The sequence below is a fragment of the Stegastes partitus genome, unplaced genomic scaffold (genome assembly GCF_000690725.1).
Source record: "Stegastes partitus isolate 25-593 unplaced genomic scaffold, Stegastes_partitus-1.0.2 Scaffold2423, whole genome shotgun sequence".
Classification (NCBI taxonomy): domain Eukaryota; kingdom Metazoa; phylum Chordata; class Actinopteri; family Pomacentridae; genus Stegastes; species Stegastes partitus.
Window position 1 is genome coordinate 1 of NW_007580154.1, and position 12,278 is coordinate 12,278.

General features: G+C 42.9%; 1 protein-coding gene across 1 annotated transcript in view; it reads right to left on the minus strand.

Moving 5' to 3' along the window:
• Nucleotides 1–7,434: 7,434 nt before the first annotated feature.
• The window catches only part of LOC103374978 (inactive N-acetylated-alpha-linked acidic dipeptidase-like protein 2), a 33,524-nt gene continuing 28,680 nt past the window's right edge, over nt 7,435–12,278 (minus strand). Inside the window, exon 3 of the mRNA XM_008305153.1 lies at nt 7,435–7,765. Coding sequence (XP_008303375.1) covers nt 7,519–7,765 — 247 coding nt within the window. The 3' untranslated portion in view covers nt 7,435–7,518. The remainder of the gene's footprint in view (nt 7,766–12,278) is intronic.

Here is a 12,278-nt window from a genome sequence, read left to right on the forward strand (position 1 = left end):
TTAGTTGGTGGTTTTCAAATTACAAGTCATTTGGTAAATTACAGCATGTGAATGTTCAGTCAGAAGCAATCAGTTGAACCATTTCCAGAAATAACATATTAAAGGCCAAGAGTCCTGTGAAAGGAGAAGCAAAGACCCTTTTGTGCACACTCTAGAAGCTAATACCAACGCTTACTTGTGTACTTTTCTGATTTCTCGTTGTCCTTTTCATTTACCTCATGGACTGAGAGTACGTTGTCATTGTTCCTTAAAGAGTTATAAAACTAAGTACACTGGACTGGACTTGTAATGTTCTGCTCCTGGACTGAACACAGAGCTCAGCAGTGCACATGTAGAGAAGTGCAGGAGAAGTTTCCAGAAGCTTTACGTGGCGGCTGTGGCTCAGACGGGTCGGTCAATGATCGGACGGTTGGCGGTTTGATTCCACCCTGTAACCTGTGTCATGGTGGTTGTGTCCTTGGGCTGCAAGTGCTCCGATCTGCCTCAAATTTCTATAAAGAAATGTCCTCAAAAAGCAGGATATCTAACAAAAAAATGAACTTTTCCTGTTTACCAAATTAACTCACAGAATTTCTTTTTTTGGATAACATAAGTTTGTCTATTTTAATAAGAAAAAAAACTTCAGATGCAGGTTCATGACGTTGGATTTGAAGTGATGGGTGTCATTTACCTCCAGAATCTCCTCATGCTGAGTCCTCTGCATCACTTTCTATCATCTGTCTGGGTGTTTGTGAGACTGGCAGAAAAAAAGGAAGAAGCTTAAGACAATCTTTATTGCATTAAAAATTTAAACAAGACATGAACAGTGAAAAGGACAAAAACATGCCAGCAAAAACTCCTGCACAACCGTGTTCTAATGACATGCATACAAAACCCAGGCCATACCGGATCAGCAGCACTCAGCTTATTTAAAGGTCGCATTTTCATAGCTTTTCAAACTGTTTGGAACAAGATGTGTTTAGAGTTGTTTTTTTAAAAGTACAGAAAACCAATAACAGAGAGAGAGAGCAGTGTGAGCATTCATTCATTATAAATGCAAAGGTTTGGAGAATTCAGTAACATCAAAGAGAACATTCACAATTTTGTGCAAATCCAACAACACGGTAGTTTCCAGTATTGTCTAATTTTAATTAAAAAAAATATGTTACATTGCATATTAGGTCGACCGAACGGATTCTCTCATAAATACTATAAACAGCAGACGGCTCAGGGTCCAGCCGAGTCAAGCATGTGTTCAGCCGGCGGGTCGGGACCTCTGGCCGGGCCCTGCTAGTGCAACGGTGCATTCTGTGCTGCAGATAACCAGGTTTGTTTCACCCTCCTTACCCTCAGTATGCCTTTTCTAAGCAAGTATTTGAGGACCTCTTCGGGTCTTTATGTACAACAGTGTGATGCAGAAACAATCAAAGCACAACAACCAAAGTAACGAAGACGTTCTGCGTGGCTCATGCAATCACAAAACAAAAGTCTGAAACGGATGCAGAGGAGTCGCGCTGTGAGGCAGACGGGTCGTCCTGCAGCACATCAGGTACAAGTGTTTCCTCAACTAGAGCTACAGAGAGGAATTGGTTTGTTGTTAAACTACTTTAATAACAGATTCACCCTCTGAACCCCAAAATTTACCAGCAGGTTTGAACAGAACGTTGGCTTCAAAACAATTATTGAAATTACACCAGACACACTGAAAACATGAGGAATGGTCATAGTCTCAGTGTTTCAGTGGTTCTTCACCTAATCGTGTGTCAGTCTGTCAGAAAAACTTTGCAGAAGCTAAACTTAAACTTGTTGTATTTAATCAAAATCACTTTTTTTTCTGTGGGTCTCATTTAATAATTTGCCAAAAATAAATCATTTGCTCGAACTAGATTCTGAAAACAAAAGATTCTGCACTCGCTGTGTTCACACGTAGTAGAGACGAGACAAGTGTGTCAACAAATTCATTTTAAAGTAGTAAAACATCGATAGTATGCAGAGCCACCCAGTGTTGGTAACGACTGTGGGCACTCGGAAAAATTTTGTGAATGTTGATCCCACGTTTAAAAAAAATCATTATTTGCAAAATAGATAATCGCAGAAATCTAACTTTTGCTTGTTCTTGTGATTTACTGCATCATAAGTGTGTCACGCTGCACAAAAACCTTTCCTGAGTTCCTTTAGCTTCCAGCCATGCTGGTGGTGTTTCCATACAGGTGCAGTGATTAATACTGCAGAGATTAATGAGCCCATAGTGAGTCAAAATGTGACAGGAGAAACTGTTTGGGGTTCAGAGGGTTAATCAATCGAATTTTTAAGGAAAAAGTCTAAATGTCTAAATGCGTCTTCTTAAATGCGGATAATTTCCTTTTTATTTGCTTCTCAGTGACAATAAACCAATGATCTCTAAATCATTTGTCATTTTTTACCATTTTCTGACATTTTATAGGCAAAACAACGAACTGACTGATTGAAAAAATAATCCACAGATCAACCACTGTTATTAACAGATGCAGCTCTGTTCCTAACATACGTGTTGCTGCACACGTCTGTGTCATATAGACTCAGTCCTACGTGGCTGAACGATGCCTCCAGTGTGACGTCTGTGTCACAGTGACGCCGCCGATCCGTCTCACAGTGAAAGAAAACACAACAGGCTGTACAGTGGATTTACAAAGTGTACAAAGACCAACCAACCAGCGATGCAACTGTTCTTTTAAATGGTGAAAATATTAAACATTCAAAATTCCTTCTACTTGTTCACCTGAAGCGGAACCATGCTCACTGTAACCGTAGTCTGTCTGGTCTTTATCTAATGCTAAGCATGCACACTACTCTAAAACATCCAGCCAACATTTTTCTGAACTGATTGAATCATTTAGTCTTTATACCTGGTCAGGTAAGCAGGCTCGTTCAGCAGAGCGTCTCGTTAAGACAGCAGCTACTTTTCAAAAGGTGCATCAGTCTGAACTCATTTCTACATTGTGCTTCTCATGCAGTTGGAAGAGTTCGGCTCTTGTTGCAGTCTGACATTTTATTTAATGCATGAACTAGAGCTGGTTATCTTTTATTTCCTACTAAGTGAAATATTGAATTTAAACGCGATTGCAGCAGCCCTAAACTCGCCCTGCATGCAGTGTGAATGCTCCTTAATGCTACTAGAAGAAATGAAAACCAGATGTATTACCAACCCAGCGGTGGGTGACTGATCAGATTCCACCTGCTTCCTGTTTCATTTTTTGGTACATCATTTGACATTATACTAAATAAATTAAAGCATTTTTTAATTTCATTTATGTTGTTTTACTACTAAAAGGCACATGATTTAAAGCATCGGACGTTTGTGTTTCTTATCCCTGAAAATTTTTCTTTTCAAAATCAGTATTGCAAGTCTGTTTATGTACAAACTGGACGATTACGTACAAATTATCGGCTTCGCTTACAAAATTTCGCGTATCAAATCTTTGCTAAAAATTGAGCTGCGATTATTTGAAAAAAAAAACAAAACAGAAACATTCGTTTAACGCTAAAAATGATTCGAATGCATCATCATGACCGTGGAAACACGACACACACACACTACCTAATCATACCTCAGGACATTTTAAAAGAGTGTCATCTCTACAAATCTGTGCTTTAATAAGAAACTACAAGCTGCAAAAGCCCCCCGCCGCCCTCCCGCCACCTTAAAAAACTCTATCACATTCAAACTAGTACAAATAAGTTAAGGTAGGAAACTGTTTTTTTCTTTCATAGTATAAAATAGTGCTTTACTCGTTGTTTTTCTCACAAAAGCTACTCTAGCAAACATCATGCCTAACTACAAAACAAACTGAATCTCATGGTTCCCCTGTTTTTTAAAGAGCTGCTGATCTCCGAGCAGTTTGGTTCCAGCTCGAAAACCATAAACCAACTATTGCATCCCTCGCAGTAATCTTGTTTTTTTGTGTACGGTTTCACAATATTAATTAGCTGTTAAACAGGAACAAAAAAAGGCATTCATCGCTCAGGTCTCCACTGAAGCCTGTGCGGGTGTTAAAGCCGGCAAATCAGCCTTCGACTCCAGTATCTCTTTTCATGAGCAGAGCTAACTGCCGCACAATGAGAGGACTCGCTGGATGGAGACGTAATTAGGGAGAGAATGTGTGAAGAATAAAGAGGAGGCAGAGAGATAACGCTGACTGCTGCCACTTAAAACATTAAGAGTTTGCAGTGTATAGCGCCGACGCTGAGAGAACGGCAGAGAGTGACAAATGGAGATAGAAATTGTCAAACAGAGCATAATGGTTGTAAATGTGTAATGCTTCCAGCTGGCGCTGCTGTGTGGGGAAGTTCATTCTGCTGCTAAACTTCACTTGTGTGCTCAAGCATTTGAGCTTTTAGTCTGCGGGACTGTTCTGAACGCTGTTTGTAAGCACTGGATGATTCTCACACTGAGACAGATTTGTCTTTTCAGTGCCCTTCTTCTGCTTCTGCATTTCCCCCTCTTTGCCTCCCTCATTACTCTGGACCACCGTCCCTCCTGGAGCCGCCTACTGATTCTTTTCACCCGACAATGAGGAGCTGGACCTGTTCTACCAGCAGGACAAGCGAGTGTGAGCAGCAAGGACACGCTCCCCGCCTGCTTCCCACCTGCCAACACTGTCACTTATTCTGGGTGTTGCTTTGGGGCTCCAGGCCAAGCTCGAGGCGCCGCTAGCCGAGTCCTGAACCCAGCTTCTATGTCTGTGCTGCCAGGACGTCTTCATTAGAGCCATCTATGTATAAACACACAACTAGAACAGTTTAGTTTTTATTGCTTCAAGTGGTTTCCTTGAATATCTGCTGTTCAAAATGCGACTTATTGCTCTTTCTCAGAAGTGACGAGCCGTAGAGGACGGTGCCATGGCTTATGGTGGTTGTAGGACAGCTCCTGTAAAGTCTGACGCTCAGTAGGCTGATACTAGAATGGCTTTTTGCTGAACAAGGCCCTTGTGGTTCACTGGGTGTTAGAATTTTACAGCTGGAAGGTGCTAATTATGTCATCATCCCAATAAAATGTCAGTGTCTTTCCCATAATGTTGGCCGTTCTGACACTAAATTTGCACTCATCACCTAAAGTCAAACATCAGAGACATTAAAAGAGAAAGACTCACCGCTTACGAGGTGTGTCAGGAACGTTCCAGGACTGGTGTCACAAAAGATCAAATGCAAACTACAAACTACCAGTAACCCTCCTGGAGTCTACCACCCTCCTCCAGCCTTCTCTTCACTCCTGGAAGGATTCTTCAGGATCCTCTCAGCTCCGTCCTCACAGCCATCTTGATGTCGTCCACGTCTTCTAAACGGGTCTCCTTGATGACCCCCTTGAGCTTGGGGAAGAGGAACCAACCCCACGGAGCCAGGTGGGGTGAGTAGGGAGGTTGCTCCAACATGGAGATGTTCTTCTCAGCCAGGAGCTGTGGGATGCTCAGGATGCTGTGAGCAGGTTGTCATGGTGAAGCAGCCTCCACTGGTCCTGACACAACTCTGCCTCTTCTCTGAACGAAGCAAACGCTGCAGGATCTCTGTAGACGAGCTGGTTGATGGTCTGAAGGGGAAAACTGGTAGTTTGTAGTTTGGGTTTGAAATAGATCTTCAGTGACACCAGTCCTGGACCTTTTTTGAAACACCTCGTTAATGTCCCACATGGTGAAAATCCATTTTTATTGTGTACTTATATGTCTTAAAAACTGTGAAAAAATGAAAATGTGTATTACTGCCATTCATCTAGATGACCTCCCAGTTTTACAAGACAACATGAAGTTTCTTCAGTTTCTCTGTAGAAACTTCAAAAACCATTGAAGTAAATATTTGCGTTTTACTGTACTGTGTTTTTATTGTGCTTCAGTGCAACCTGAGCTCAGCTGTTTGCTTCCCTCCTGCTCTCTGTGCTCACCTATAGAGTACTGTAATACAGCTGAATGAAGACCACATGGTCACCAGCAGTCACTTCACAGTCATTTCACAACTACATGTCTGCTGATCTATTGACTTTATATTAAACTGCTGTCAGACAAACCGACACACTTAAAGGAAAGCTGGACGTGACAGAGCGACCTGGTCTCACACTCGTTTACATCCATGTCAGCTGTTGCTCAGCTGTTTTAGTTATGACCTTAACAGGCTGCTGCTGTCTACGCCACCTTCAGGAAGAACTCTGTCTGCTTTTTTTAGTGACTGACAAAGTAATACTAATAAAATAATGATGGTGGGAGTGTGTGGAGACTCTTGAGTCTTGGGTCTGAGACCTGTAAGCGTTAGCAGAAGCAGCACTGGCAAGTAAATAAAACTACTGGGATAAAACATATAAAATGGACTTTCACCATGTGGGACTGTTACCGTGGCGCCTTGCTAACCAAGCTAGCTGTTTGGTTTGACAGCTAGAACTTAGTCCAACTGAACTAAATGGAGAATCTAATTTAGAAAGCCCTGGAGGTCCGGAGCCCATTCCAGCTGACAATGGGCAGGATGACGTGTCCATCACAAGGCTAGCACAACAACCACGCACGCCGACACTGACACCTACAGTCAGTTCAGAAGTGCCAGATGACCTACTGTGCTTTGGACGGAAGCTGGAGACAGAACATGCAAAGTCCACACAGACAGTCGGCTGGTTCTAACCTGGAGGTGACCACCACCGTGCCATCCTACATGTTGTTTCCTCCACTTCTCTGCAGTGTGTGTGGTGCTCAGTCAACATTAAATGGCCACAGTCATGGGAATGACGATTTGTTTTCGTGGGCACAAACAGCCACCGTCACAGGAACAAACCAGCATCAAACGTCTTCAAGTCTAAACACGTGTCACTCTTTCTCCACCACGGCTACACCTCTACAGACAGACACAACTCAAATAATGGTTCATTTTCATTACTGCTAAAACCAGATCTAATTCTCCTGCATCAGGTGAAAATGTTCTGAAGTGATTTTCTGAGGAGCTTTCCGACCTCCTGCGCTGATTCGCTCGCAGACGGCCGGATAAAAGCTTTCCAGGCAACCCGGTAATTGTCTGGCGAAGACAGATCTAATTAAATCATTAAAAATAATCTTAAAATCACCGTTTGCTTTTAATCCTGTTCAGCTTTCATCAAAAGAGAGTTTAGTGCAATTTAAGTGACCCTATGGTGTCAATAGTTTTTGCATATCTAAGAGCTCGTGTGCAACAAGTTTCAGTACATTCATCAATCAGCAGATTTTTTTTCTCACAACTCTAGATATGAAAATCATTCAAAAAAAAAGTTTCTCAGCTTGATATTTGGAGTGCATATTCGATAATCGTTATTGGGGAAATGCATAATGAGCCAATCATTATGAATTCCCCCAATAAATGACACTTTGTGGGAGTTGAAGTGTCTCTTGTGCAGTGTTAACACTCGTCTAGTGAGTGGATTTCTTTTGGAATCTCAACTTTTCCAAGATTAGATAAGGTTGATCGGAGGGTCGATTGTGTTTTAATATTTCCCATGTGTTAAACTTCATTGACCTGATCAGCTTTTGAGCGCACTGCATCCTCTGTCGGCCGAGATCATTTTGTGTCACTCGGGTAATTCTCAAACAAGTCCAAGCCGAAGAACACCAGCCTCTCGGCTGACCGGATGGCCCTGAGGATGAGCGACAGAGACTGGTTCATGTTGCTGAGGCAAAGCACTTCTTTGTTCGCCGAGTTGTACTTTGCTGCCTTGCTGGTGACGTTGCAGTGCAGGACGGCTTCCTGCGAGAACCGCAGGATTGAAAACTGAGGAGTCTTTCCTGGAAGGCTGTAGAGCTGATTCCTGTGGGGGGGAGACAAAGAGAGAGGAGAGAGTGTCAGTGGATAACTTTGGTTACGACAGTCTGTCTCGCTGTCAACACAGTTAAAATGCTTGTTGTTTGCAGGGCAGAGCGGCGTGGGAGGATTTCACTGAGTGGAATAAGTTGTGCCTGTCTTTAAGAAACAGTTTTTGAAATGTTGTTTGCAGAATACCATTGTAACTGCTGAATTATGCTTTGTGTAAATCGAATGCAATTAAGGGACAATTTAACACCCGGTTTGGTTTTAATGCAGCCACCCCCCCCACCCCAGACGTAATCTCTTTTTAAATATTGGCAAAGCAAATATATTTGTGAAGCACATTTCATACACAAAGGCAATCCACAGTGCTTTACATAATGCCTGGAAAATGCTAACAACAGAAGAAAAGAGCAGCATCAGAACATTAAGATGTAAATGACAGGAGTGAAAACTTTTTCAGATGAAACTGAAACGTGACAAACATGAGGAGAAGATGAAGCTGAAGTCTGAGGCCATGTGGACACCAGTGGGTCGCTCCCTCTGGGTCAAGCAAAGGAATTAAAGCATCTCGGGATCGTGCTTATGAGTGACACTAAAATGTAGAGTGAGATGGACGGATGGACCGGTGCAGCGTCAGCATAAATGCTGGTGTAGGAACAGACCATAGCGTGGAACAGAAGCTGAGCTGGAAAAGCTCTCGATTTGTCAGTCGGTCTTTTCTCCAACCCTCACCAACAGTCATGAGGGCAGTAACTGAAAGAATGAGACTTGAGATACCAGCAGTTGGAATGAGTTTCCTCCGTAGGGTTGCTGGGGTAAGCCTTGGAGATCTCAGACTTCTGGAGGGACCTCAGAGTAGAGTCTTGTCAAAAGGAGCCAGCTGAGAGGGTTCGGGCGTCTGATGACGATGCCTCCAAGACACCTTACTTTGGAAGTTTTCCCAACTGAGAGGAGACCCAAAAGTAGACCAAAGATTTGATGCAGGATTATATATTTTATCTGGCCTGGGAACGCCTTGGGATCACCCTTGAGGATGTTGCTGGAGACGTCTTGAATACCATCCTTAGCTTGCTGCCATCGCAACCTGACCCTCAGATGAGCAGAAGAAACGAAAAGTGAAGAAGAGCGGTGGTATATGAGGGGAAGATGGTCCATGAGGAATTTGAAGTTCACTCAAAGGCAGTGCAAAAAAAAGGTTTTGTGTCCTGGCCTAGAGGTGAGATTCCCTGATAAAGACAAAGATTTGCCATGTTTATGAACAAAGCCTGCTGCTACCATCATCAGCTGACGGGATACCCTCATGTTCCATGTAAAAGCCGGCACTGATATAAAAGCTGGAGGCTGTGACCAACATAAACAAGGAAGAAAAACGTACTGAGCAACATAAGAAAACAACTAAAACGTCAAGCAAGAGATGATGTGATATCTTCAAACAAAGCTGCATTCATCTCACTACCAGTGTTTCATTTGGGCTGCTGCAGATATTTTACCTTCAAGACTTCATCAGCTGATGTCATCATCTATCACTACATAACAGTTTGGTGCCAGGTAGCTTGCAGCCAGTTAACCCTCTGAATCCCAAGCAGCTAACGCTAAATAGTCCCGACATTCTGTCACATGACTATTCATCACAACTGAGTCACTATTCTCGTGGATTAATCGTAGCAACTGCTTGAGTTCCTTGAAGACGTTCCACCTCTCATCCAAGAGGCTTCATCAGCTCTGACTGACTAGTTGGGAGTTCCACATACTGATATCCTGAAGGAGCCGTTAACACCTGAGTTTTAATTGCGGTTTGTTGCTCCTCCCCCTCGTTATGTGAGTCGTTAGTGCTCCTCCTGCCACAGTGGGGTTCGTTTTTAAAGAATCTGCTTTTGCAAATGGTTTTTAGCAAATCTTTAAATGAGACGTGAAAAATAAAGTGTTTTTAACCAAATTTTAAGCTTAGCATGAAATTAAACTTTTTGCTCAGATGAGCCCTGTAGAAGCACATCCAAGGTCAATGACCCTCAGAAAGCTGAAAAGCTGACTGATTCTTTCTGTTGTCTCCAGATCTGATAAATGGTGTCATTTTTTCAATTATTTTCCAAGACAACATGTCTTTCAGTTCAGAGGGTTAACCTTCTACCTGCCAAGCAACCTGAAGCTGCTCTGATGATACGTTCAAGTGCAGCCGATCAAAACTGAAACAAGACTTGTGAAAACTTCTTGTTCGTATTTTGACCTTTGCTTAATTTTCTGTCACAAACCTGCTGCACCACATCAAGTATTGTCCTTAAAATACCTCACTATCTGTGTCTCTTTGTATTCCTGTCACACACACACACACACACACACACACACACACACACACACACCTACACACCCACACACACACACACACACACACATACACACACACACACACACACACACACACACACACACACACACACACACACACACACACACAGCACATATCTAAACACAGACGAGCCTTTGGGGGTAACAGAGTAGTCATTTGTAGGTCAGATCGGCAGAGGCTGCGGAGCGTTGCTCTCCGCGGGGCTGAAGTACATTGATTTCTCTTAAAGTGGCTGAACGGACAGTCTTAGAGAGTAAATGGAGTGATTCTTCATCTGTTAAGACACAGGTCGTGAGCTGCAGGGTGTGAAGGAGCGCCGGCCTTCAGCGCACAATTTAGATTCAAAGTCAGAGCGCCGTGAGGATTCTGTGTCTGCTCCAGCACATAAAACCAGCTCAGGACGCCAGTGAGGCTGAGTTAGGGCTGTTTGGATTAGTTTAATATATAATTGCAGATAAAGGTGACAGTGGATTATTAATTACGTAAAACAATACAAGATGCTGCCGTATAGATCACAGTGTTTGCTTTCTGTGTGTCTTCCTGCGTTCGTCTTTCCCACAGCATGCTGCAGGTGATGAATGTCGCAGCCACACTTTCCCTCTCTCGTAGTTTAGAAGTCTGACCAGCTCACGAACACATAAGTAACTGTGGGTCATAATAAGCTGCTTGCACAAGTGATTTGTGGGTTTGTTTTTCTACGGGAGGCCAGACTCAGGCATTCAAATGAAGCTGCTGTTTGCATCACCAACGACAACACACAGAACGGCAGCCACTCGTCAGCCTGGTGCCAGTTTCACATCTCTTTAGGCAGATTTTCATGTTGTGCTGGAAAGTGTGAAAAGCATTCTGTGGCTTAAAAGTAAGGAGAAAAAAAAACTCAAGACTGTCACCTAACAGTTCAGTTTTGGGATCATGAGATAGTTTGTTTTGCTTGTTGTGTTGGCATTAGTCCACCCTGAAGCCAGGCTTCTATTGTTCTCTCTCTTTTTTTTTTGTAAATGTCTTTTTTGTTTAAAGTTGTGTAAAAATAGGAAATGTTGGTGGTAATAAATTGCCTACTTTTATACCTGGCTCTCCTCTGCTCGTCCTTTATGTTGTGTCTCTGCACCCCCAGACCAGGCACTTAACACCCACAAAGAAAAATAAATGGCATTTCATTCACTGAGGCGTTTACATGCAGTAGCCGACTTGCAAAGAGGGCAAACAAGACTCCATGAAGTTACCCCCAAACAAGGGACCCCCACTGGTTCCTTTGCCCGAGACTCCCCCAGGATCTAAGATCACCACTGCGATCACACTTTAATTGATAACTGGCATTGTTGGGAAGAGGAAGCTGTTTCATTTGACATGCGCTGCCTCTACGATGAACATCTTTGAGAGCAATTCTACAGAAAAGAAGTCGAATATAAGGGTTGATCATATATATACAGAAGCAGTCTATGTTTAGTGCCACTGCTCAGCTCTTAAAACTGAAGACACTTGTTCTTGCATGAGCTTGGTCTTTGTCATGTGTTGTCTTTATATAGTATGCAGGCCTTTCTTGGATCTATTGCACCCAGTATGGGGGCGTAGCAGGGAGGAAGTAGAAATATCTTTTCAGTGGAGGAATTCAAGATTTGGGGTGATTAATGTTTTCCTTAATCGCAGGTTGTACCTCACCTGCCTTTAGTAGTCCAGTATCACACTAGTGCAGTCAGAGTAAACATTAAAGCAGACATCAATCAGCTCCAGTTCCACTGTGGTCTAATGTCTTGCAGTCGGTCTAACCAGCCAAGCAGTGGGGGTTAGTGCATGTATGGCCCCAGATAAAGCCACTTGAGACGAACACCTGGGATGTAAATGCAACGCGAGTGAATGAAAAGTGTGCGTTTGACTGGAACTAAATCATGTTCCAGCACCGTTATTGCTCATGCAGTTGGAAAAGTTGTCCAGCACATAATTCACTGCCTTCAGCCAGCGTTAATACATCATGCAGAGGTTTTAACTGGACTGTAGCTTTGCCTTAAAAATTAATAGTATCTAAGATATTATTCTTCACGCCCAACAAGTGGATTTACAACATTTCAAGGGTGTTCCATTTGCTGAACAAACTGACTAGCAAAGCGATTAGCTTCGAGACCTTGGCAGATTAAATACATCAAGGATATGCAAGAGTTTTATTTATTTATTT